This window comes from Bombina bombina, chromosome 7 (assembly GCF_027579735.1).
Source record: "Bombina bombina isolate aBomBom1 chromosome 7, aBomBom1.pri, whole genome shotgun sequence".
Lineage (NCBI taxonomy): Eukaryota > Metazoa > Chordata > Amphibia > Anura > Bombinatoridae > Bombina > Bombina bombina.
Window position 1 is genome coordinate 156,900,198 of NC_069505.1, and position 27,262 is coordinate 156,927,459.

Below are 27,262 nucleotides of genomic sequence, written 5' to 3' on the forward strand. Positions count from 1 at the left end.
CAATTGCAGTAACAAAGTGTGTTCAGTTTAAAATTTAAAGTGACAGTAACGGTTTTATTTTAAAACGTTTTTTGTACTTTCTTATCAAGTTTATGCCTGTTTAACATGTCTGAACTACCAGATAGACTGTGTTCTGAATGTGGGGAAGCCAGAATTCCTATTCATTTAAATAAATGTGATTTATGTGATAATGACAATGATGCCCAAGATGATTCCTCAAGTGAGGGGAGTAAGCATGGTACTGCATCATTCCCTCCTTCGTCTACACGAGTCTTGCCCACTCAGGAGGCCCCTAGTACATCTAGCGCGCCAATACTCCTTACTATGCAACAATTAACGGCTGTAATGGATAATTCTGTCAAAAACATTTTAGCCAAAATGAACCCTTGTCAGCGTAAGCGTGGCTGCTCTGTTTTAGTTACTGAAGAGCATGACGACGCTGATATTAATATCTCTGAAGGGCCCCTAACCCAATCTGAGGGGGCCAGGGAGGTTTTGTCTGAGGGAGAAATTACTGATTCAGGGAACATTTCTCAACAGGCTGAACCTGATGTGATTGCATTTAAATTTAAGTTGGAACATCTCCGCATTTTGCTTAAGGAGGTATTATCCACTCTGGATGATTGTGAAAAGTTGGTCATCCCAGAGAAACTATGTAAAATGGACAAGTTCCTAGAGGTGCCGGGGCTCCCAGAAGCTTTTCCTATACCCAAGCGGGTGGCGGACATTGTTAATAAAGAATGGGAAAGGCCCGGTATTCCTTTCGTCCCTCCCCCCATATTTAAAAAATTGTTTCCTATGATCGACCCCAGAAAAGACTTATGGCAGACAGTCCCCAAGGTCGAGGGAGCGGTTTCTACTTTAAACAAACGCACCACTATACCCATAGAGGATAGTTGTGCTTTCAAAGATCCTATGGATAAAAAATTAGAAGGTTTGCTTAAAAAGATGTTTGTTCAGCAGGGTTACCTTCTACAACCAATTTCATGCATTGTCCCTGTCACTACAGCCGCATGTTTCTGGTTTGATGAACTGATAAAGGCGCTCGATAGTGATTCTCCTCCTTATGAGGAGATTATGGACAGAATCAATGCTCTCAAATTGGCTAATTCTTTCACCCTAGACGCCACTTTGCAATTGGCTAGGTTAGCGGCTAAGAATTCTGGGTTTGCTATTGTGGCGCGCAGAGCGCTTTGGTTGAAATCTTGGTCGGCTGATGCGTCTTCCAAGAACAAGCTACTAAACATTCCTTTCAAGGGGAAAACGCTGTTTGGCCCTGACTTGAAAGAGATTATCTCTGATATCACTGGGGGTAAGGGCCACGCCCTTCCTCAGGATCGGCCTTTCAAGGCAAAAAATAGACCTAATTTTCGTCCCTTTCGTAAAAACGGACCAGCCCAAAGTGCTACGTCCTCTAAGCAAGAGGGTAATACTTCTCAAGCCAAGCCAGCTTGGAGACCAATGCAAGGCTGGAACAAGGGAAAGCAGGCCAAGAAACCTGCCACTGCTACCAAGACAGCATGAAATATTGGCCCCCGATCCGGGACCGGATCTGGTGGGGGGCAGACTCTCTCTCTTCGCTCAGGCTTGGGCAAGAGATGTTCTGGATCCTTGGGCGCTAGAAATAGTCTCCCAGGGTTATCTTCTGGAATTCAAGGGACTTCCCCCAAGGGGGAGGTTCCACAGGTCTCAGTTGTCTTCAGACCACATAAAAAGACAGGCGTTCTTACATTGTGTAGAAGACCTGTTAAAAATGGGAGTGATTCATCCTGTTCCATTAAGAGAACAAGGGATGGGGTTCTACTCCAATCTGTTCATAGTTCCCAAAAAAGAGGGAACGTTCAGACCAATCTTAGATCTCAAGATCTTAAACAAGTTTCTCAAGGTTCCATCGTTCAAGATGGAAACCATTCGAACTATTCTTCCTTCCATCCAGGAAGGTCAATTCATGACCACGGTGGATTTAAAGGATGCGTATCTACATATTCCTATCCACAAGGAACATCATCGGTTCCTAAGGTTCGCATTCCTGGACAAACATTACCAGTTCGTGGCGCTTCCTTTCGGATTAGCCACTGCTCCAAGGATTTTCACAAAGGTACTAGGGTCCCTTCTAGCGGTGCTAAGACCAAGGGGCATTGCAGTAGTACCTTACCTGGACGACATTCTGATTCAAGCGTCGTCCCTTCCTCAAGCAAAGGCTCACACGGACATCGTCCTGGCCTTTCTCAGATCTCACGGCTGGAAAGTGAACGTGGAAAAGAGTTCTCTATCCCCGTCAACAAGGGTTCCCTTCTTGGGAACAATTATAGACTCCTTAGAAATGAGGATTTTTCTAACAGAGGCCAGAAAAACAAAACTTCTAGACTCTTGTCGGATACTTCATTCCGTTCCTCTTCCTTCCATAGCTCAGTGCATGGAAGTGATCGGGTTGATGGTAGCGGCAATGGACATAGTTCCTTTTGCGCGCATTCATCTAAGACCATTACAACTGTGCATGCTCAGTCAGTGGAATGGGGACTATACAGACTTGTCTCCAAAGATACAAGTAAATCAGAGGACCAGAGACTCACTCCGTTGGTGGCTGTCCCTGGACAACCTGTCACAAGGGATGACATTCCGCAGACCAGAGTGGGTCATTGTCACGACCGACGCCAGTCTGATGGGCTGGGGCGCGGTCTGGGGATCCCTGAAAGCTCAGGGTCTTTGGTCTCGGGAAGAATCTCTTCTACCGATAAATATTCTGGAACTGAGAGCGATATTCAATGCTCTCAAGGCTTGGCCTCAGCTAGCGAGGACCAAGTTCATACGGTTTCAATCAGACAACATGACGACTGTTGCGTACATCAACCATCAGGGGGGAACAAGGAGTTCCCTAGCGATGGAAGAAGTGACCAAAATCATTCTATGGGCGGAGTCTCACTCCTGCCACCTGTCTGCTATCCACATCCCAGGAGTGGAAAATTGGGAAGCGGATTTTCTGAGTCGTCAGACATTGCATCCGGGGGAGTGGGAACTCCATCCGGAAATCTTTGCCCAAGTCACTCAGCTGTGGGGCATTCCAGACATGGATCTAATGGCCTCTCGTCAGAACTTCAAAGTTCCTTGCTACGGGTCCAGATCCAGGGATCCCAAGGCGGCTCTAGTGGATGCACTAGTAGCACCTTGGACCTTCAAACTAGCTTATGTGTTCCCGCCGTTTCCTCTCATCCCCAGGCTGGTAGCCAGGATCAATCAGGAGAGGGCGTCGGTGATCTTGATAGCTCCTGCGTGGCCACGCAGGACTTGGTATGCAGATCTGGTGAATATGTCATCGGCTCCACCTTGGAAGCTACCTTTGAGACGAGACCTTCTTGTTCAGGGTCCGTTCGAACATCCGAATCTGGTTTCACTCCAGCTGACTGCTTGGAGATTGAACGCTTGATTTTATCGAAGCGAGGATTCTCAGATTCTGTTATCGATACTCTTGTTCAGGCCAGAAAGCCTGTAACTAGAAAGATTTACCACAAGATTTGGAAAAAATATATCTGTTGGTGTGAATCTAAAGGATTCCCTTGGGACAAGGTTAAGATTCCTAGGATTCTATCCTTCCTTCAAGAAGGATTGGAAAAAGGATTATCTGCAAGTTCCCTGAAGGGACAGATTTCCGCCTTGTCGGTGTTACTTCACAAAAAGCTGGCAGCTGTGCCAGATATTCAAGCCTTTGTTCAGGCTCTGGTTAGAATCAAGCCTGTTTACAAACCTTTGACTCCTCCTTGGAGTCTCAATTTAGTTCTTTCAGTTCTTCAGGGGGTTCCGTTTGAACCCTTGCATTCCGTTGATATTAAATTATTATCTTGGAAAGTTTTGTTTTTGGTTGCAATTTCTTCTGCTAGAAGAGTTTCAGAATTATCTGCTCTGCAGTGTTCTCCTCCTTATCTGGTGTTCCATGCAGATAAGGTGGTTTTGCGTACTAAACCTGGTTTTCTTCCGAAAGTTGTTTCTAACAAAAACATTAACCAGGAGATTATCGTACCTTCTCTGTGTCCGAAACCAGTTTCAAAGAAGGAACGTTTGTTGCACAATTTGGATGTTGTTCGCGCTCTAAAATTCTATTTAGATGCTACAAAGGATTTTAGACAAACATCTTCCTTGTTTGTTGTTTATTCCGGTAAAAGGAGAGGTCAAAAAGCAACTTCTACCTCTCTCTCTTTTTGGATTAAAAGCATCATCAGATTGGCTTACGAGACTGCCGGACGGCAGCCTCCCGTAAGAATCACAGCTCATTCCACTAGGGCTGTGGCTTCCACATGGGCCTTCAAGAACGAGGCTTCTGTTGATCAGATATGTAGGGCAGCGACTTGGTCTTCACTGCACACTTTTACCAAATTTTACAAGTTTGATACTTTTGCTTCTTCCGAGGCTATTTTTGGGAGAAAGGTTTTGCAAGCCGTGGTGCCTTCCATTTAGGTGACCTGATTTGCTCCCTCCCTTCATCCGTGTCCTAAAGCTTTGGTATTGGTTCCCACAAGTAAGGATGACGCCGTGGACCGGACACACCTATGTTGGAGAAAACAGAATTTATGTTTACCTGATAAATTGCTTTCTCCAACGGTGTGTCCGGTCCACGGCCCGCCCTGGTTTTTTTAATCAGGTCTGATATTTTATTTTCTTTAACTACAGTCACCACGGTACCATATGGTTTCTCCTATGCAAATATTCCTCCTTAACGTCGGTCGAATGACTGGGGTAGGCGGAGCCTAGGAGGGATCATGTGACCAGCTTTGCTGGGCTCTTTGCCATTTCCTGTTGGGGAGGAGAATATCCCACAAGTAAGGATGACGCCGTGGACCGGACACACCGTTGGAGAAAGCAATTTATCAGGTAAACATAAATTCTGTTTTTCATGTCAGGTTGACGCAATTGAGAATATGTGATCGGGTTAGCACAAGAGTGGGGTTTTTTGCTCCATTGACTTCTAAGGGGGAATAGGTTATCACACGCACAATATTCTAAGTTTGGCTTTTTACGCACTTCGGGTTAGCAAAAACTTGTAATACAATTTGTAATATAAGGGCCACCTGACGCGCGCAAATTTTTTTACTTCTAGCGCAGCTAACACTCGATCGGGAGCGTTAAATAGCACTCCACTTGTAATCTGGCCCAAAAAGTTTAAAGGGACGTGAAAGTCAAAATGAAACTGTCTTGATTTAAACAGAGAATGTAATTAAAAAAAAAATCCAATCCACTTCCATTATGAAATTTTCTTTGTACTTTTGCTATCCTTTGCGGAATAGCAACAAATTCACAGCTCATTTATTTTATAAAACTACAGTTATTTTTTCTAATATTTAAATAACAAATCTAACTTTAAAAAAACACATCTGCAAATTATTCCAAGGCAAATTTTCTTTAAAATACATAATTCTCTCTAGCATTTATTTAGCTTTTAAAGGGACACTGAACTCAATTTTTTTTCATTCATGATTCAGATAGAGCATTACATTTTAAGCAACTTTCTAATTTACTCCTATTATCAAATTTTCTTTGTTCTCTTGCTATCTTTATTTTAAAAGCAGGAATGTAAATCTTAGCAGCCAGCCCATTTTAGGTTCAGCACCATGGATAGAGCTTGCATCCATGCTTACATTTACTCACCAATAAGCAAGCATAACCCAGGTTCTCAACTAAAAATGGGCCGGCTCCTATGCATCAAATTCCTGCTTTTTAAATAAAGATAGCAAGAGAACGACAAAAAATTGATAATAGGAGTAAATTAGAAAGTTGCTTAAAATTGCATGCTCTATCTGAATCAAGAAAGAAAAAAATTGGGTTTTCTGTCCTTTCATGTCTAAGTCTTACCCATTACATCTGCTTTTTATATGGATTCATATTAAAACACAATTTACAGTCATATTCTGTGCATATATATTTTAAAGTGTCTTTTTCAAGAGATTCTTTTTAACCCTGGTAAAAGTTTCCTTTGATTCCCTTATGACAGCCTGGAGGGCTAATATAGATGTTTGCAACTGCAAGTCAGAGAAGATGTAAAGCAACTGATTCATCAGAGAAAATTTAAACATATCTGAGGATTAAGGGAGTAGTCCCTATTTACTTAGGTTATTAAAGCTAAATAAGTGTTCATGTGACATCTGATTTGTGTCAAGACTTTAAGCAGTGCTTCTTAAACTGGGGGTTGGGATCTCTGGTGGCCCCTTAAATGTTTCTGGAGGTCCTTACAAGTTTTGCTAAATTTACTGTGAGTATGTGTGTGTTGTTTGTATGTGTGTATATGAATGAGTAAGTGTATGAGTGTGTGTGTTGCAGCTATGTGTTTGTATGTGTGTATATGTATGAGTGTATGTGAGTGAGTGTGTTTGTGTATGTATGAGTAAGTGTATATGTGTGTATGTGTGTGTTTTGCAAGTATGTAAGTGTGTTTGTATGTGTGTGTGTATATGAGTAAGTGAATGTGTGTGTTGCAAGTATGTGAGTGAGTGTGTTTGTGTGTGTATATGTATGAGTAACTGTATATGTGTGTGTTGAAAGTACATAAGTGTGTTTGTGTGTGTGTTTGTATGTGTGTATGTATGAGTAAATGTATATGTGTGTGTGTTGCATGTATGTGATTGTGTGTTTGTGTGTGTATGTATGAGTAAGTATGTGTGTGTATATATGAGAGTGTGTATGTTTCAAGTATGTGAGTGAGTTTGTGTATGTATGTATGAGTGTGTGTATGTGTATGAGAGTGTGTGTTGCAAGTATGTGAGTGTGTGTATATGTATGAGTAAGTATATAAGTGTGTGTATTTGTGTGTATGTTGCAAGTATGTGATTGTGTGTTTGTATATGTATGAGTAAGTATGAGTGTGTATGTTGCAAGTATGTGAGTGAGTTTGTATGTATGTGTATGTATGTATATATGAGTGTGTGTATGTGTATGAGAGTGTGTGTGTATGTATGTATGTGTTGCAAGTATGTAAGTGTGTGTGTATGTATGAGTAAGTATATGTGTGTGTGTTGCAAGTATGTGAGTGAGTGTGTTTGTGAGTGTGTTAGTATGTGTGTATATGTATGAGTGTATGTGAGTGAGTGTGTTTGTAAGAGTAAGCAAGTGTTTGCGTTTGTGCAGGAGTAAGTAACTTTTTTTTACGTGTGTATGTATGTATGAGTGTGTGTATGTGTATGAGAGTGTGTGTTGCAAGTATGTGAGTGTGTAGATATGTATGGTAAGTATATGAGTGTGTGTGTGTGTATTTGCGTATATGTTGCAAGTATGTGATTGTGTGTTTGTAATTATATGTGTGTATATATGCGAGTGTGTATGTTGCAAGTATGTGAGTGAGTTTGTATGTGTGTGTATGTATGTATATATGAGTGTGTGTATGAGAGTGTGTGTATGTATGAGTAAGTGTATGAGTGTGTGTGTGTGTTGCAAGTATGTAAGTGTGTGCATGTATGAGTAAGTAAGTGTGTTTGTATGTGTGTATGTGAGTGTATTTGTATGTGTGTATATGTATGAGTGTGAGTGTGTTTGTAAGAGTAAGCGAGTGTTTGCGTTTGTGCACGAGTGAGTAACTTTTTTTTACGTATTTTATTTAATTTGAGGTAGACATAAAGCTAAATTTGTACCTCTTTAAATGCATGACATTGCTCATTGCCACACACAGGGGGAGAAGCCTATGTAAAAGGTACATGGAGTTAGTGATTAGTAATAGCTATAATTGTTGAATGTACTCATTTGAGCTAATAATGCCCTCACTTGTGTGATATCTTGATGTATATAAATGAAATAATTGTATCCCCATCAGACAAGAGGTTTGTTTTAGACTATATTATAATAATGGGGGAGTCACAAAACATTTTCCAATGTAAAAAAGGGGCCCAGGTGAACAAAAGTTTTAAGAACTCTGCCCTAAAGTAAAGACAGTTGGTTTTGGCTGGCATAATGAATACAGAGGTATGCCATGTAAGGGCTCATTTCCATTGAGCCATTAAAAATTGAGTCATATTCTACCATACAAGCCGACAGCTGAAAGTAGTTTACGGCTCCATTTTAGTATCAGGTTTCCATTTAATTATTTTGCAAATTGCGTGTAGGTGTACGTTAACGCTGTATTAATGATTCCATCCGACGTTGGTTTTATCGAAAATCCCGCCATAACAAGTTCATTGCTATGGTAACCCGACCTTGCACTACAAACATTGCTAAGTTTAACGTCTGCTTTGCTTATCTGTAATCAACTCTAGAGAGAAACAAAAACAAAGATGCGTTGAATTCATTAACAAATTACATGAAAAATGTTTTACTTAATGAAAAAACATTTTTTTCTTTGTTTTATTAAATATTTAAATGTATTGATATATGTAGCGCTTCACTAGGTATAGGCCTATTTGGAATGATGGCGATATGTGCTTGATTATATTTTATAAAATACTTATTGATATCTAAATAGGAACCAAACTCCAACAGGTCCTATACCTGGGCCAGCAATAACGTTTACACATAACAATAAATCTATAAAATGAAACACTTGCATTGTTTAAAAACTTTAATATCTAAATTAAAAAGTAGCCTCAAAAAGCTATTTTTTCCTCTTTGTACACTAGGTTGAACAGCTGTAATGTTTGTGATATTATCAACAGTTTCTGACAGTTTTTGCGCTTTAAATGGAAACCACCTGGTGTAAATTTGAGATTTTCGGCTGCTATTATTTTTTCATTTTACAACCTCACGAAAACCCAATGGTGGCTCAATGGAAATGAGCCCTACATTTGTAAAATAACTGTTGTTCAGATTTTACTCTAAAGATGGCACACAGGAGTTGAGTTTTATGCTCATTATCATAAAAAGATTCTGGTCATTGGGAAAACATGATTGTATCCTGATCTTTTAACAGATATATCAAACTGACTATTTAAAACTATATTGAAATTAACCAGAGCTATGAGTATGCGGTAATCATTCTAGTGTAAATTGCGATTGCACTCAAGCGATAGCGATTACTTTCAACTTGTAATACGAGCAGTAAACCCGACATGCACAAACACCCATGATAAATCCATTTTCGCTCGCACATAACTATTAGTGCTCCACTATCTGACTCTAAGATGGGCTGAGCTTGCAGGGAAATCAAATCTAATTATTTAATCACTTTCTATACACAAATGTTTCTTTCTCTTATCTTTGTCTGTATACCAATTACTTAGGGCCCGATTCTGAAAAACTCACCGGCGTAGAGAGAAATTATCATCTTATTTTACTGAGCATTGTGTTGTAAACCTTCACATAAAGAATATTAGTGAACTCTCCTTAATCAGACACACAGTTTTCAAGATAAAAATTGCCTTAAAAACCATCACTGAGCAGCCTCATAATACTGACAAGGTATCTTATAGAATCTCACCAGGTCGGAGAGCATTAGAGCAGGGGTGTCAAACTCAAATTCATCGGGGGCCGCATCAGCAGTTTGGTCACCCTCAAAGGGCCGGTTGTATCTAGGACTATGTGTCCACTCTTTATTATCATAAATTATTGTCACTGCATTCAATTGTATTCCTTCATCACTGCCACTGCCTCATAGCAAATAAGACATACCGGCTTGTCTCCATTAATCACAAACGTGTATTCACTTTCCCATCTCTGCTGAAATTGCCTTCCCTCTGCTTCAACTTTTCTTTTCTTAGACATTTTTGGGTTATTTGATTGTAGTTTATGGTCCCTATACTACTGTAAAGTGACACGGAAGTGGTCAGTATATCCAAAGTTTACCGCTTTAGACCCCCCCTAATAAGCAGACCCAGTTTACCGCTCAGACTTTTAAACAGAATAATAAGCAGACCCCCCTAATAAGCAGATCCCCCCTCCCACATACATCACATACATTCCTTAAGAAACTTATGTACTTACAGTACAGGAGAAAAGGGTTCAGGGGGTTCAGGCAGCCGTTGGATCTGTCACATCACAGGATGGCATGCGCTCAATATAAAAACAAGTGGAGGTTTCCTGTGTAGAACGGCCGGCGCTGCTAGAGGGCAGACGTTCTCTGGCTTGTAGGCTGCCGCGCATGCGCTGAAGAGGCGGCTTTCTTGTGTCAAAAAAAAAAAAGCAAAAAAAAAGCGAGAATAAAAGGTGAAGGCTGGCGGCCGGCGGCGGCTACACGGGCCACATGACGAGGTCTGGTGGGCCGGATTCGGCCCGCGGGCCTTGTTTTTGACACCCATGCATTAGAGAATCAGGCCCTTAGAGAGAACAATTGAAAATTAACATTTTATTACTTCTCTCTCCTACCTCCCACTGGGAGTGTAGTTTCTTCTGCTAGCTATGTTTACATAGCTTTTCTATAGCTAATACTTAAAGCGACATGAAACCCAAAATGTTTCTTTCATGATTCAGATAGAGAATACAATTTTAAACAACATCCAAATTTACTTTTATTATCTAATTTGCTTCATTCTTTAGATATCCTTTGTTTAAGAAATAGCAATGAACATGGGTGAGACAATCCCGTGAGGCATCTATGTGCAGCAACCAATCAGCTGCTGCTGAGCATATTTAGATATGCGTTAAAATAAAGGATATCAAGAGAATAAAGCAAATTATATAAAATAATTAAATTGGAAAGTTGTTTAAAATTGCATGCTCTTTTTAAATCATGAAAGAAAAAAAAATGTTTTTCATGTCCCTTTAAGTATTAACATTTTCAACATAGGTGGGGATACCACAGGCCAAAGCAGCTATTTCATATCCCAAAATAAAGGTTAAGTGCTATATGTAAGCAATTTAATACACCCCAGCAGGTAAAATAGATACCTAGGAGCCAATTAAAGGAGAGAATGTTTTATAGTACACTGTCCCTTTTAACTATGTCAGGCATAGACATACGGCTAGATTACGAGTTTTGCGTTATGAGCGGCTCGGTGCTAACTTGCAAGTTATTGTCACTGCTCACCTCCCTATAGCGTTGCTATTACAGGTTTGCAAAAACCCGGCGTTAGCAGGCAATATTACAGCATTGAGCAATATTGAGCTCCATACCTCACCCAAATACCAGCGCTGCTTTGAGCTGGTTTTACATGCTCGTGCACAATTTCCCCATAGAAATCAATGGGGAGAGCCGGATAAAAAAAAAGCCTAACACCTGCAATAAAGGAGCGTAAAGCTCCGTAACGCAGCCCCATTGATTCCTATGGGGAAAGAAAAGTTATGTTTACACCTAACACCCTAACATAAACCCCGAGTCTAAACACCCCTAATCTGCCACCCCCGACATCTTCGACACCTACATTACACTTCTTAAACCCTTATCTGCCGCCTCTGACATCGCCGCCACCTACCTACACTTATTAACCCCTAATCTGCTGCCCCCAATGTCGCCGCCACCTACCCACACTTTTTAACCCCTAATCTGCCGCCCCTAACATCGCTGTCACCTACATTACACTTATTAACCCCTTATCTGCTGCCTCTGACATCGCCGACACCTACCTACACTTATTAACCCCTAATCTGCTGCCCCCAATGTCGCCGCCACCTACCTACACGTATAACCCCTAATCTGCCGCCCCCAACGTCTCCACCATTATACAAAAGTTATTAACCCCTAAACCTAACCCTAAGTCTAACCCTAACCCTAACACCCACTAACTTTAATATAATTAAAATAAATCTAAATAAAAATTACTATCATTAACTAAATAATACCTATTTAAAACCAAATTCTTACCTGTAAAATAAACCCTAAGCTAGCTACAATATAACTAACTAGTCCAAAAGCCAGTTCACACGTGCCATTTTTTGCAGTACAGCGGTCCCACCCCTTGCTCTCTCCCTCCCCCTCTCTTTTTGCCCTCTCTCCCCCCCTCTCTTTTGCTCTCTCTCTCTCCCCCTCTCTTTTGAGCTCTCTCTCTCCCCCCTCTCTTTTGCTCTCTCTCTCTCCCCCTCTCTTTTGAGCTCTCTATCTCCCCCCTCTCTTTTGAGCTCTCTCTCCCCCCTCTCTTTTGCACACTCTCTCCCCCTCTCTTTTGCACTCTCTCCCCATCTCATTTGTGCTCTCTCCCCCTCTCTGTCTCCCCTCTCTTTTGCGCTCTCTCACCCCTCTCTTTTGCGCTCTCTCTCCCCCCTCTCTTTTGCACTCTCTCTCCCCCCTCTCTTTTGCGCTCTTCCCCCTCTCTTTTGCACTCTCTCTCTCTCCCCCCCTCTCTTTTGAGCTCTCTCCCCCTCTCTTTTGAGCTCTCTCTCTCCCCCTCTCTTTTGAGCTCTCTCTCTCCCCCCTCTCTTTTGCGCTCTCTCTCCCCCTCTTTTGCGCTCTCTCTCCTCCACTCTTTTGTGCTCTCTCTTCCCCCTCTCTTTTGAGGTCTCTCTCCCCCTCTCTTTTGAGCTCTCTCTCTCCCCCTCTCTTTTGAGCTCTCTCTCCCCCTCTCTTTTGAGCTCTCTCTCTCCCCCCTCTCTTTTGCGCTCTCTCTCCCCCTCTCTTTTGTGCTCTCTTTCTCCCCCCTCTCTTTTGCTCTCTCTCTCCCCCCTCTTTTGCTCTCTCTCCCCCCCTCTCTTTTGCGCTCTCTCCTCCCTCTCTTTTGCGCTCTCTCTCCCCCCTATCTTTTGTGCTCTCTCTCCCCCCTCTCTTTTGTGCTCTCTCTCCCCCCTCTCTTTTGTGCTCTCTCTCCCCCTCTCTTTTGTGCTCTCTCTCTTTCCACCTCTTTTGTGCTCTCTCTCCCCCCCCTCTTTTGTGCTCTCTCTCCCCCCCCCCTCTCTTTTGAGCTCTCTCTCCCCCCTCTCTTTTGAGCTCTCTCTCTCCCCCCTCTCTTTTGAGCTCTCTCTCTCCCCCTCTCTTTTGCACTCTCTCTCTCCCCCTCTCTTTTGCACTCTCTCTCTCCCCCCTCTCTTTTAAGCTCTCTCTCTCCCCCCCTCTCTTTTGCGCTCTCTCTCACCCCTCTTTTGCGCTTTCTCTCCCCCCTCTTTTGAGCTCTCTCTCCCCTCTCTTTTGAGTTCTCTCTATCCCCCCTCTCTTTTGCACTCTCTCCCCCCTCTCTTTTGCACTCTCTCCCCCTCTTTTTTGAGCTCTTTCTCTCCCCCCTCTCTTTTGCACTCTCTCTCCCCCTCCTCTCTTTTGAGCTCTCTCCCCCCTCTCTTTTGAGCTCTCTCTCTCCCCCCTCTCTTTTGAGCTCTCTCTCTCCCCCCTCTCTTTTGAGCTCTCTCTCTCTCTCCCCCCTCTCTTTTGCGCTCTCTCTCCCCCTCTCTTTTGTGCTCTCTATCTCCCCCCTCTCTTTTGCGCTCTCTCTCTCTCCCCCTCTCTTTTGCGTTCTCTCTCTCTTTTGCACTCTCTCTCTCTCCTCCTGTCCCCTCCTCTCTCCCCTCCTCTCTCTCTCTCCCCTCTCTCTTTTGCACTCTCTCTCACTCCCTCTCTTTTGCGCTCTCTCTCTCCCCCTCTCTTTTGCACTCTCTCTCCCCCCCCTCTTTTGCGCTCTCTCTCCCCCCTCTCTTTTGCGCTCTTCCCGCCCTCTCTTTTGCACTCTCTCTCTCCCCCCCATCTTTTGTGCTCTCTCCTCCCTCTCTTTTGCGCTCTCTCTCCCCCCTCTCTTTTGTGCTCTCTCTCTCCCCCCTCTTTTGCTCTCTCTCTCCCCCTCTTTTGCACTCTCTCTCTCTCCCCCTCTCTTTTGCGCTCTCTACCCCCCCTCTCTTTTGCTCTCTCTCCCCCCTCTCTTTTGCTCTCTCTCCACTCCTCTCTCTCCCCCACCGCTGTCTCTCCCCTCCACCCCTGTCTCTTCCCCCCCCCCCTCTCTCTCTCTCTATCTCTCTCCCCTCTATCGCGCGACCGCACCCGGCCACGCCCCCTTCAAGGCCATTCATGCCCGGTCATGCCCCCTTAATGCCGGTCACGCCCGCCCACGCCCACTTCTGCCGCAGATCAGTCAGCTAGGGACTCAAAGGCCAGGTGTGTTTGTCCTCATGCTGTCTCTACTGCGCATGACAGCTTCAGACAAACGCACTTGGCCTTTTATATTATAGTATAGTTACATTGTAGCTAGCTTAGGTTTTATTTTTATTTCACAGGTAAGTTTGTATTTATTTTAACTAGGTAGACTAGTTAGTAAATAGTTATTAACAATTTACTAGCTACCTAGTTAAAATAAATACAAACTTACCTGCAAAATAAAACCTAACCTGAGTTACACTAACACCTAACCTTACACTACAATTAAACACATTACATTAATTAAATACAATTAACTAAAAAAAATAACACTAAATTACACAAAATAAAAAAGAAATTATCAAATATTTAAACTAATTACACCTAATCTAATAGCCCTATCAAAATAAAAAAGCCCCCCCAAAATAAAAAAAAACCTAGCCTACAATAAACTACCAATGGCCCTTAAAAGGGCCTTTTGGGGGCATTGTCCCCAAAAATAATACAAACAACCCCCCAACAGTAAAACCCACCACCCACACAACCAAACCCCCCAAATAAAATCCTATCTAAAAAAACCTAAGCTCCCCATTGCCCTGAAAAGGGCATTTGGATGGGCATTGCCCTTAAAAGGGCATTTAGCTCTTTTTCTGCCCAAACCCTAAGCTAAAAATAAAACCCACCCAATAAACCCTTAGAAAAACCTAACACTAACCCCCGAAGATCCACTTATAGTTTTTGAAGACCAGACATCCATCCTCAACGAAGCTGGGAGAAGTCTTCATCCAAGCAGCAAGAAGTCCTCAATGAAGCTGAGAGAAGTCTTCATCCAAGTGGCAAGAAGTAGTCCTCCAGACGGGCAGAAGTCTTCATCCAGACAGCATCTTCTATCTTCATCCTTTAGGTGTGGAGCGGCTCGATCTTCAAGACATCCGCCGCGGAGCATCCTTTTCTTTCCACGGCTCTTCAAGAATGAATTCTTCTTTAAATGACGTCATCCAAGATGGCTTCCCTTGAATTCCGATTGGAATTCAAGCCAAGTTGAAAAAATCCTATTGGCTGATGCAATCAGCCAATAGGATTGAGCTTCAATCCTATTGGCTGATCCAATCAGCCAATAGGATTGAGCTAGCATTCTATTGGCTGATTGGAACAGCCAATAGAATGCAAGCTCAATCCTATTGTCTGATTGCATCAGCCAATAGGATTTTTTCAACTTTAATTCCAATTGGCTGATAGAATTCTATCGGCCAATCGGAATTCAAGAGACGCCATCTTGGATGACGTCATTTAAAGGAGAATTCATTCTTGAAGAGCTGTGGAAAGAAGAGGATGCTCCGTGCCGGATGTCTTGAAGATGGAGTCGCTCCGCGTCGGATGGATGGAGATAGAAGATGCTGTCTGGATGAAGACTTCTGCCCGTCTGGTGGACCACTTCTTGCCGCTTGGATGAAGACTTCTCCCGGCTTCGTTGAGAATGAATGTCCGGTCTTCAAAAACTGTAAGTGGATCTTCGGGGCTTAGTGTTTTTTTAAGGGTTTATTGGGTGGGTTTTATTTTTAGTTTAGGGTTTGGGCATAAAAGAGCTGAATGCCCTTTTAAGGGCAATGCCCATACAAATGCCCTTTTCATGGCATAGGGGAGCTTAGGTTTTTTTAGATAGGATTTTATTTGGGGGGTTTGGTTGTGTGGGTGGTGGGTTTTACTGTTGGGGGGTTGTTTGTATTATTTTTTTACAGATAAAAGAGCTGATTTCTTTGGGGCAATGCCCCGCAAAAGGCCATTTTAAGGGCCATTGGTAGTTTATTGTAGGCTAGGGTTTTTATTTTGGGGGGGCTTTTTTATTTTGATAGGGCTATTAGATTAGGTGTAATTAGTTTAAATATTTGATAATTTAGTGGGGTTTTTTTTATTTAGTTAATTGTATTTAATTAATGTAATTTATTTAATTGTAGTGTATTTAATTGTAGGTGTTAGCGTAACTCAGGTTAGGTTTTATTTTACAGGTAAATTTGTATTTATTTTAACTAGGTAGCTAGTAAATAGTTAATAACTATTTACTAACTAGTCTACCTAGTTAAAATAAATACAAACTTGCCTGTGAAATAAAAATAAACCCTAAGCTAGATACAATGTAACTATTAGTTATATTGTAGCTAGCTTAGGATTTATTTTATAGGTAATTATTTAGTTTTAAATAGGAATTATTTAGTTAATGATAGTAATTTGTATTTAGATTTATTTTAATTATATTAAAGTTAGTGGGTGTTAGAGTTAGGGTTAGACTTAGGGTTAGGTTTAGGGGTTAATAACTTTAGTATAGTGACGGCGATTTTGGGGGCAGCAGATTAGGGGTTAATAACAGTAATGTAGGTTGCGGCGATGTTAGGGACAGCAGATTAGGGGTTAATAATATTTAACTAGTGTTTATGAAGCTGTAGTGTGACGGTTTATTGGTTAATATGTTTATTATAGTGGCGGCGATATCCGGAGCGGCAGATTAGGCAAGCTCGTAATACCGGCGCTGTGGAAGTCCCATTGAAAAATGAAAAATTACTTTTTAAACATTGCGGTAATTATGGCCAAAAAAGTGTGTGGTGCAGCTAAACCTGCAAGACTCGTAATACCAGCGGTAGTGAAAAACAGCCATAACGCTGCTTTTTCACTCATAACGCAAAACTCATAGTCTAGCCGATAGTTATTTGCAAGCAATAGAGCAGTACTCTACTCTATGTTATTTTTATTTGTCACTTTAGCATTTTCTATCAATTCATTGCTCAGTGACAGATGTTTATAGACTGTGTTGCTATTTAATAAACAAAACAAACCTCAAAGATCTGAAAAAAATACATCTTTTTTTTCTTGAAATGTCCATTTACAGTATAAACACAAAAACATGCAACATTTCTAAAGCTATGTGTTATTCTTTGTTTACCAATAGAACTTTCTTGTTATTGTAGACTCGACCCGAATGGTAATCTTCTTCGTATCAATTTCAATAACGCAACAAGAGACTCCGTGCTCGATATCCCAGCAGAAAAAGTGCAGTTGTTTTACTCATCTCTGAAGGAGTTGGTGGATCTTTTGAACACACCAGGGTATACATTTTCCTACAAAATGAAGCCAGGTTAGTAAACTTTATGCTGAAGCATAAAATATCGATAGGTCTTCATCAGTGTCACTCTGACATTTTGCTTTGGGGCTCTCTGGAGTAAATTAAAAATCCATGCGATGCTGATTCATGGTTATATGCTCGTGACACCCCAAGAATCACATCAATGTAATACAGTTTTGTAAAAGTAAATCTATTTTGTGAGCTAAGCAGTATATATCACATTGGAAGCTTTCAAGAATATGTTTGTGATCAAAGAAATTAATATGATCATTTGGAGATTTTTGTTTCAGGCCTATATATCTGTGGGGCAATTTAATCTGATGAGTGTGATACCCCATGAAAAAAAAAATCCAATTTATTTCTATTATCAAAATGTGCAGTCTTTTAATGCACACTTTCTGAGGCACCCGCTCCTACTGAGCATGTGCAAGACTTCACAGTGTATACTTAGGCTCGAACTGGCCATAGGGCATACAAAGCATTTGTCTGGTGGGACAGGGCCATTTGTGGGCTGGGGCTGGTTGCTGTAGCCCCACACAGTTACCAGCATTATTATTTGTACATAATGCAAGGCCTGTCCTGCCTTACTGCTGTGCTGTGTCTGTGAGAAGCAACTCCTCTTGATGATGCCTGTAGGTGCCTGTTTTTGTGTGATTGTGGATACTTTTGTATGTTCATGCTTTGTCTGTGCATGTGGGTGCTGACTGCCTGTGGATGTCTTTGTGTGTTTTTTCTCTCTGATAGTGCAGCTTATGGGGCATATTTATCAAGCTCTGTATGGAGCTTGATGCCCCGTGTTTCTGGCGCTGCTCCATAACCTGTCCGCCTGCTAGGAGGTGGCGGACAGAAATCGACAGAAATCAACCTGATCTAATAAGATCGGGTTGATTGACACCCCCTGCTAGGGGCGATTGGTCACGAATCTGCAGGGGGCGGCATTTCACCAGCAGTTCACAAGAACTGCTAGTGCAATGATAAATGCCGACAGTGGATGCGGTCGTATGTCTGCTATTTCTGAACAAAGGGGATCCCAGAGAAGCATTTACAACCATTTGTGCCATAATTGCACAAGCTGTTTGTAAGTAATTTCAGTGAGAAACCAAAAGTTTGTGAAAAAGTTATCAATTTTTTTTATTTGATCGCATGTGGCAGTGAAATGGTGGCATGAAATATAACAAAATGGGCCTAGATCAATACTTTAGGTTGTCTACTGTATTGGCCAAATCTATGGTGGACGTTTTGCACAAATTCCTACATTTTGTACTGCTAAATATCTTACTATTATGTATTCAGAAGATTTTGAAGCTGAATATGAGTATGTGATCACTTATATCATTGTTGCATTTAGGTTATTTACTGTTTTTTAAGATGACATCAGAAGATGTACAAAACAGACTTTGGTTATAGATTTGGAAAGTCAGGCATCCACCTATTGGGACTGATTTATGAATGCACATTAATATCCCTGATGACTGTCCTATTCCAGATTGTATTAAGGAAATATAAGTGGAAGGATTTGATAAAACCGCTAAGCGTCTGCTTGCCCCAGAAAAAAAAAAATCTTTTTATCATAATCTATAAACTGCCATGGATTGTCTTTCCGGGAAAATCATTTTTCCAGAAGATGATTCTGGGGAATGTAGAGATACTGTTAAAAAGAAAATAGAACAAAATCTAAAAGCCTTTTTGCTGCTGTTTCATAATATTTTGGGTATGTTTTTCAGTTTTCAAAGGTGCCAACAGCTTGGTTACAGAATTGGAAAGCAATCACTAATACATGCAAAGTGTTTTTACATTTTTTTTCAAATTTGTAACCATGTTAATGAACTATAATGGTGAACACCAGGAATACTAATCTGGTAAGGCATACTCTACAGGTATAATGCTTGGAAGTAGATTCTAGTTCCAAGGTAAAAATATGCAATTTAACATTTGTCTTTACTATGTTCTTTGAAAAATAATTAGATGACTGGTTACACTCTGGTTAACAATTATTTAAGAAAAATAAAAAAGATTAAACAATTAAAGGATCTAGACATGGAGTGAGTCCAAATATCTGACTTGTTTTGTGCTTTTACAAGCATTTTGCATAGATAAAAGAGGCATCTTCGTTGTTGACATTGGCAGCGCCATCTTGTTTTCAGCTCTGAGGATGTACAGAATGAAAGCCAATGTGTATTAAAATGTCTACATCTTGGCTCATTTCCCTAGATACTATTGATTCCCCTTATTACCTGTCCTGGTAGTGGTAAGTGGAGCCACCATTAAGATAGTAAAAGGGGGAGTAGCTAGTTCTGTCCATTCCCAGTTAAAGGCAATTTTCTTCCATGATACAGATTGAACATACAATTTTAAACAACTTTCCAATTTACTTCTATTATGAAATTTGCTTTATTCTCTTGGTATCTTTTTGTTGCACTAATAGGAGCAAGCTGAAGTCATTGAGAGGGCCAGTAGCAGAAAGCATCTATTATCAGTTACAAATCAGTAGCTAGCTCCCAGTAGTGCTTTGCTGCTCCTGAGCCTACCTAGGAATGCTTTTCAGCAAACCACCAAGAGTACAAGGTAAATTAGTTAATCAAAGTAAATTGGAAAGTTGTTTAGAATTGTATGCTCTATTGGAATTGTAAAAGTTGAATTTTTACTTTTTGTGTCCCTTTAAAGAGGGGGTTACTCACTGACAGGTATTTTCTAGGCAAATCAAGATTTCTGTATTCTGCATTTTATTTCCAATTTTCTTCTTTCAGTGGGCTGACCAAAAACTTTTGATTATTTGCATTTACATTCCTGGCAAAAGTGTTGAGAATCACACAAATATTAATTTTCACAAAGTCTGCTGCTTCAGTGTTTTTAGATCTTTTTGTCAGATGTTATGGCATAGTGAAGCATAATTACAAGCATTTCATAAGTGTCAAAGGATTTTATTGACAATTACATTAAGTTTATGCAAATAGTTAATATTTGTAGTGTTGACCCTTATTCAAGACCTCTGCAATTCTCCCTGGCATGTTATCAATCAATTTCTGGGCCACATACTGAATGATGGCAGCCCATTCTTGCATAATCAATGCTTGGAGTTTGTCAGAATATGTGGGGGGGGGGGGTTGTTCAACTGCCTCTTGAGGATTTAACCCAAGTTCTCAATGGGATTAAGGTGTTGGGAGTTTCCTGGCCATGGACCCACAATGTCGATGTTTTGTTCCCCAAGCCAGTTAGTTATCATTTTGCCTTATGGCAAGGTGCTCCATCATGCTGGAAAAGGCATTGTTTGTCACCAAACTATTCTTGGATGGTTGGGAGAAATTATTCTTGGAGGATGTTTTTGTACCATTCTTTATTCATGGCTGTGTTCTTAGGCAAAATTGTGAGTGAGTCCACTCCCTTGGCTGAGAAACAACCCCACACCTGAATGGTCTCAGGTTGCTTTACTGTTGGCATGACACAGGACTGATGGTAGCACTTATCTTTTCTTCTCCAGACAAGATGCTTTCTGAATGCCCCAAACAATCGGAAAGGGGATTCATCAGAGAAAATTACTTTACCCCAATCCTCAGCAGTCCAATCCCTGTACCTTTTGCAGAATATCAGTCTGTCCCTGATGATTTTCCTGGAGAGAAGTGGCTTCTTTGCTGCCCTTCTTGACAGGAGGTCATCTTCCAAAAGTCTTCGCCTCACTGTGCGTGCAGATGCAGTCACATCTACCTGCTGCCATTCCTGAGCAAGCTCTACACTGGTGGTGTCCTAATCTCGCAGCTGAATTAACTTTAGGAGGCGGTCCTGGCGCTTGCTGGACTTTCTTGGGTACCCTGAAGCCTTCTTCACAACAATAGAACCTCTCTCCTTGAAGTTCTTGATGATCCGATAAATGGTTGATTTAGGTGCAATCTTAGTAGCAGCAATATCCTTGCTTGTGAATCCATCTTTGGGCAAAGCAATGATGACTGCCTGTGTTTCCTTGCAGGTAACCATGGTTAACAGAGCAAAAACAATGATTTCAAGCACCACCCTCCTTTTCAAGCTTCCAGTCTGTTATTCTAGCTCAATCAGCATGATAGAGTGGTCTCCAACCTTGTCCTCATCAACACTGACACCTGTGTTAATGAGAGACTCATTGACATGAAGTCAGCTGGTCCTTTTGTGGTAGGGCTGAAATAGAGTGGAAATGTTTTTTTGTTTTTTTTTATTAAGTTCATTTTCATGGCAAAGAGGGACTTTACAATTCATTGTTATTGATCTATTCACTCTTCATAACATTCTAGAGTATATGCAAATTGCCATCATAAAATCTAAGGCAGCAGCCTTTGTGAAAATTAAAGGGATAGTTAACACCAAAAATTTTATTGTTTAAAAAGATAGATAATCCCTTTATTTACCATTCCCCAGTTTCTCTGTTGAGTAGGTCCACTACTGGGGCCCTGACATATATATATATATATATATATATATATATATATATATACACACACTTTCTTAACCACTTCAGGACTGTGATATATTTACAAGTTTGGAACCATGTTCCAAACGTAAACCACAGGGCGGAAAAGGAAGTCACGTGATCATCACTGTGTCACATGACTCCAAGGGCGCTGATTAGCAACACATTCAGTCCCCCAGGATCTTTCCAATCTTGAACAAGGAAGGGAGCAGTAAAAGTTAGACTGTTCCATGCCGCCCTTAGGGTGTTAAAGCCCAGCACTGTTAAGACAGCATAGAACGTTCTAATGGCATCAAAGGGTTAACCAACTTTTAAAATACATTCCCTTCTGATAGCTTTTTTTGACTTCAGCTAAAAAAAAAAGATTTTGTAAATGTAAGAAAATTGATTATAACATTTCTATAAACTCAGACCCTAAACAGATAAAAAGTATAAAACATTTTTAATTTACAAATTGTGAGCAAAATGTATTTACACTTTTAGGTTTTAATTTGTTTCTTATTTAACCCAATAGGTTTTAATTATTTTAACACAGCTGCTGCCAAAGATGGCTACATAGTATTGCTGTACAATACTATACAGAGATGTGATCAGAATACATAGACATATTTTTTGTATAATAACATTCTTCATTTACTTACAGTGTTTTGTCAATGCAAATTGTTTTTTTCCTGTCATATTGTGGTTACCTGAGGCTTGATACGAGACATTACTCTTTTAATAGGTTATCCTTTTGAACTCCTCTCAGCTAGCATGAGGAGATCAGCTTATAAAAATGACTTTATTATTAAATGTATAGATTCATGCAGCAGCTTTGAGTGATTACAATGTCCCTTTAACCTTTAAGATTAATCTAATCTTGCAAGAAGCATTAATGCATAGTCAAGTATGTTAACTAAAAGTGTACATAAATTCTAGAGAATTTAAAGGTATATTCTAGTGTTTAAAGGGACATAAAACCCAATTTTTTTCTTTCTGAATTCCAATAGAACATGCAATTGTAAACCATTTTATTTACTTTTATTACACAGGTCTACAAAAAAACTTTATTCAATCATCAAAAATACAAAAATTATTTTCTAGACCAGTTTTTAATGCTGATCATGAAAATTTAGTACAGCAAAAATGTTTTTTTATTGTGACACATACAACAATATTGAATTTACTGTGATGGTCGTCCTTGTCTGTGGTATACTGCATCAGGAGCATCACGGTACAACGTCCTACAGTAGTCTACCATCATAGAGCAATGTTCCATTGGCCTGATATCTTGGTGGAAACACTTACCTTGTTTGTCACCTATATCACCAAGGTTGGTAGGGAAGAAATGCAAATGCGAGTGTAGAAAGTGTGACATGTGATATCCCATTTTCCTGTATGCACACAGGAGATTTTGTTTTACCTAGGAAGTGTTCACCAACCCACTAAAAACTAGTCCAAACTTCTCATTATTCACCAGTCAAAGTTTCCATAAATGCTCCATCTTTTAGGATATCTTGGATTTGGGGTGCCACTAAGACCCCTTCTTTCAGATTACCTTTGTTGATGTTTGGAAATTTTCAAGTCAGGTGTTGGAACCTTTTAGAGTTTGTCTTTGCAATTGCCTTCACCAAGCATTTTACTAGCCCGAGTTTAACTCCTTCACTACTGGGACTTACAGAGAAGAACTTGCCTAAAATACCAGGGAGTTTTTAGCATTTTTGCTATCACTCAGTTTAAAAGGAAATATAGACTTGTTTTTTAAGTAGACAAGCCAAGGTATTGATCTAGGTCCATTTTGGTATATTTCATGCCACAATTTTCCTGCCAAATGCGATAATATAATTTTAATTTCTCACTGAAATTATTTACATACTGCTTGTGCAATCATGGTACAAATTATTGTAAAAGCTCCTCTGTGATCACCTATGTTCAGAAATAGCAGACATATATAACTTTGCAATTGCTTTTTTTGCTTTTTGATAATTAGAAAGTCACTAATTGCAGCTGCGCACCACACTTCTATTATTCCTGGCAGTGAATGGGGTTAATCAGGTAGCTTGTAAGGTTAATTTTAGCTTTAGTGTAGAGATTACCCTCCTATCTGACACCTCACACCTCCTGATTCCTACCTGATCCCTCCCAAACAGCTCTCTGCCCTCCCTTACCCCCCCCCCCCCCCCCCCCCACTGGTCACCACCAGTCTGCCAGTATGAAGTGTTAAGGCAATTTCTTTAAAATGTTTTTTTTTTCAAATTTTTAATATTTTCTGCAGTGTATGAGCCCCCCCCCCTTACCCTCTAACCTCCCTGATCCCTCCCAAACAGCTCTCTACCCTCCCCCCTCTAACTAGTGCTGCCATCTTAGGTACTGGTAGCTGTCTATTTTCTTTATATATGTATATATATATATATATATATATATATATATATATATACACTTATTTATTTTATAAAAAATTTTAAACTTTTTCTGTAGTGTAGTGGTGTCCCCACCTCCCCTTTTTTTTGATGGTGTTGTTTTTCTTAGATGACTAATTTACTATCGCCTAGATTTAGAGTTCTGCGTTAGCCGTCAAAAGCAGTGTTAAGGGCTCCTAACGCTGCTTTTGGCCGCCCGCTGGTATTTAGAGTCAGCCAGGAAAGGGTCTAACGCTCACTTCCCTACCGCGATTCCAGGCTACCGCAGATCCCCTTACGCCAATTGCGTATTCTGTCTTTTCAATGGGATCTGCCTAACGCTGGTATTTGGAGTCTTGGGAGAAGTGAGCGGTAGAGCCTCTACCGACAAGACTCCAGCCGCAGAAAAAAGTCAGTAGTAAGAGCTTTATGGGCTAACGCGTGAATATAAAGCTCTTAACTACTGTGCTATAAAGTACACTAACACCCATAAACTACCTATGTACCCCTAAACCGAAGCCCCCCCACATCGCCGCCACTCTAATAAATTTGTTTAACCCCTAATCTGCTGACCAGACATCGCCGCCACCTACGTTATACTTATGAACCCCTAATCTGCTGCCCCTAACATCGCCGACCCCTATATTATATTTATTAACCCCTAATCTGCCCCCCCCAACGTCGCCGCTACCTAACTACACTTATTAACCCCTAATCTGCCGATCGGACCTCGCCGCCACTATAATAAATATATTAACCCCTAAACTGCCGCACTCCCGCCTCGCAAACACTAGAATAAATTTGATTAACCCCTAATCTGTCCTCCCTAACATCGCCGCCACCTACCTACAATTATTAACCCCTAATCTCCCGCCCGCACCGTCGCCGCTACTATAATAAAGTTATTAACCCCTAAACATAACTCTAACCCTAACACCCCCCTAACATAAATATAATTTATATTAAACGAAATAATATTCCTAAAATTAACTAAATTACTCCTCTTTAAAACTAAATACTTACCTATAAAATAAACCCTAATATAGCTACAATATAATTAATAATTACATTGTAGCTATTTTAGGATTTATATTTATTTTACAGGCAACTTTGTATTTATTATAACTAGGTACAAAAGCTATTAAATAGTTAATAACTATTTAATAGCTACCTAGTTAAAATAAATACAAAATTATCTGTAAAATAAATCCTAACCTAAGTTACAATTAAACCTAACACTACACTATCATTAAATTAATTAAATACATTACCTACAATTGAATACAATTAAATAAACTATTCTATAATACAAAAAACCCCACTAAATTACAAAAAATAAAAAAGAATTACAAGCAGTTTAAACTAATTACACCTAATCTAAGCCCCCTAATAAAATAAAAAAGCCCCCCAAAATAAAAAATTCCCTACCCTATTCCAAAATACAAAAGTAATCAGCTCTTTTACCAGCCCTTAAAAGGGCTTTTTGCGGGGCATGCCCCAAAGTAATCAGCTCTTTTGCCTGTAAAAAAAAATACAACCCCCCCCAACATTAAAACCCACCACCCACATACCCCTACTCTAACCCACCCAAACCCCCCTTAAATAAACCTAACACTACCCCCTGAAGATCTCCCTACCTTGAGTCGTCTTCACCCAGCTGGGCCGAAGTCTTCATCCGATGGGGCAGAAGAGGACATCCAGACCGGCAGAAGTCTTCATCCTATCCGGGCAGAAGAGGACATCTGGACCGGCAGACATCTTCATCCAAGCGGCATCTTCTATCTTCATCCATCCGGAGCGGAGCCATCTTCTTCCCAGCCGACGCAGATCCATCCTCTTCAACCGACGCCTACTCGCCGAATTAAGGTTCCTTTAAATGACGTCATCCAAGATGGCGTCCCTCGAATTCCGATTGGCTATCTTCATCCAAGCAGCATCTTCTATCTTCATCCATCCGGAGCGGAGCCATCTTCTTCCCAGCCGACGCGGATCAATCCTCTTCAACCGACGCCTACTCGCAGAATGAAGGTTCCTTTAAATGACATCATCCAAGATGGTGTCCCTCGAATTCCAATTGGCTGATAGGATTCTATCAGCCAATCGGAATTAAGGTAGGAAAAATCTGATTGGCTGATTCAACCAATCAGATTGAGCTCGCATTCTATTGGCTGTTCCGATCAGCCAATAGAATGCGAGCTCAATCTGATTGGCTGATTGGATCAGCCAATCGGATTGAACTTGAATCTGATTGGCTGATTCAATCAGCCAATCAGATTTTTCCTACCTTAATTCCAATTGGCTGATAGAATCTTATCAGCCAATCGGAATTCGAGGTGACGCCATCTTGGGTGACGTCATTTAAAGGAACCTTCATTCGGCGAGTAGGCATCGGTTGAAGAGGATGGATCCGCGTTGGCTGGGTTGTATTTTTTTTTACAGGCAAAAGAGCTGATTACTTTGGGGCATGCCCCGCAAAAAGCCCTTTTAAGGGCTGGTAAAAGAGCTGATTACTTTTGTATTTTAGAATAGGGTAGGGAATTTTTTTATTTTGGGGGGCTTTTTTATTTTATTAGGGGGCTTAGACTAGGTGTAATTAGTTTAAACTGCTTGTAATTCTTTTTTATTTTTTGTAATTTAGTGTTTGTTTTTTTGTATTATAGAATAATTTATTTAATTGTAGGTCATTTATTTAATTAATTTAATGATAGTGTAGTGTTAGGTTTAATTGTAACTTAGGTTAGGATTTATTTTACAGGTAATTTTGTATTTATTTTAACTAGGTAGCTATTAAATAGATATTAACTATTTAATAGCTATTGTACCTAGTTAAAATAAATACAAAGTTGCCTGTAAAATAAATATAAATCCTAAAATAGCTACAATGTAATTATTAATTATATTGTAGCTATATTAGGGTTTATTTTATAGGTAAGTATTTAGTTTTTAATAGGAATAATTTAGTTAATTTTAGGAATATTATTTTGTTTAATATAAATTATATTTATGTTAGAGGGGGGTTAGAGTTATGTTTAGGGGATAATAACTTTATTATAGTAGCGGCGACGGTGCGGGCGGGAGATTAGGGGTTAATAATTGTAGGTAGGTGACGGCGATGTTAGGGAGGGCAGATTAGGGGTTAATCAAATTTATTCTAGTCTTTGCGAGGCGGGAGTGCGGCGGTTTAGGGGTTAATACATTTATTATAGTGGCGGCGAGGTCCGGTTGGCAGATTAGGGGTTAATAACTGTAGGTAAGGTAGCGGCGACGTTGGGGGGGCAGATTAGGTGTTAATAAATATAATATAGGGGTCGGCGATGTTAGGGGCAGCAGATTAGGGGTTCATAGGGATAATGTAGGTTGCGGTGGTGTCTGGAGCGGAAGATTAGGGGTTAATAATAATATGCAGGGGTGAGCGATAGCGAAGGCGGCAGATTAGGGGTTAATAA

At 40.5% G+C, this 27,262-nt stretch overlaps 1 protein-coding gene across 2 annotated transcripts in view; it reads left to right on the forward strand.

The window, feature by feature from the left end:
* BBOX1 (gamma-butyrobetaine hydroxylase 1) overlaps positions 1–27,262 on the forward strand; it is a 268,381-nt gene that overhangs the window by 240,012 nt on the left and 1,107 nt on the right. For both annotated transcript variants that reach the window (XM_053720388.1, XM_053720389.1), the window contains exon 7: positions 16,849–17,015. In XM_053720388.1, coding sequence (XP_053576363.1) covers positions 16,849–17,015 — 167 coding nt within the window. The remainder of the gene's footprint in view (positions 1–16,848; positions 17,016–27,262) is intronic.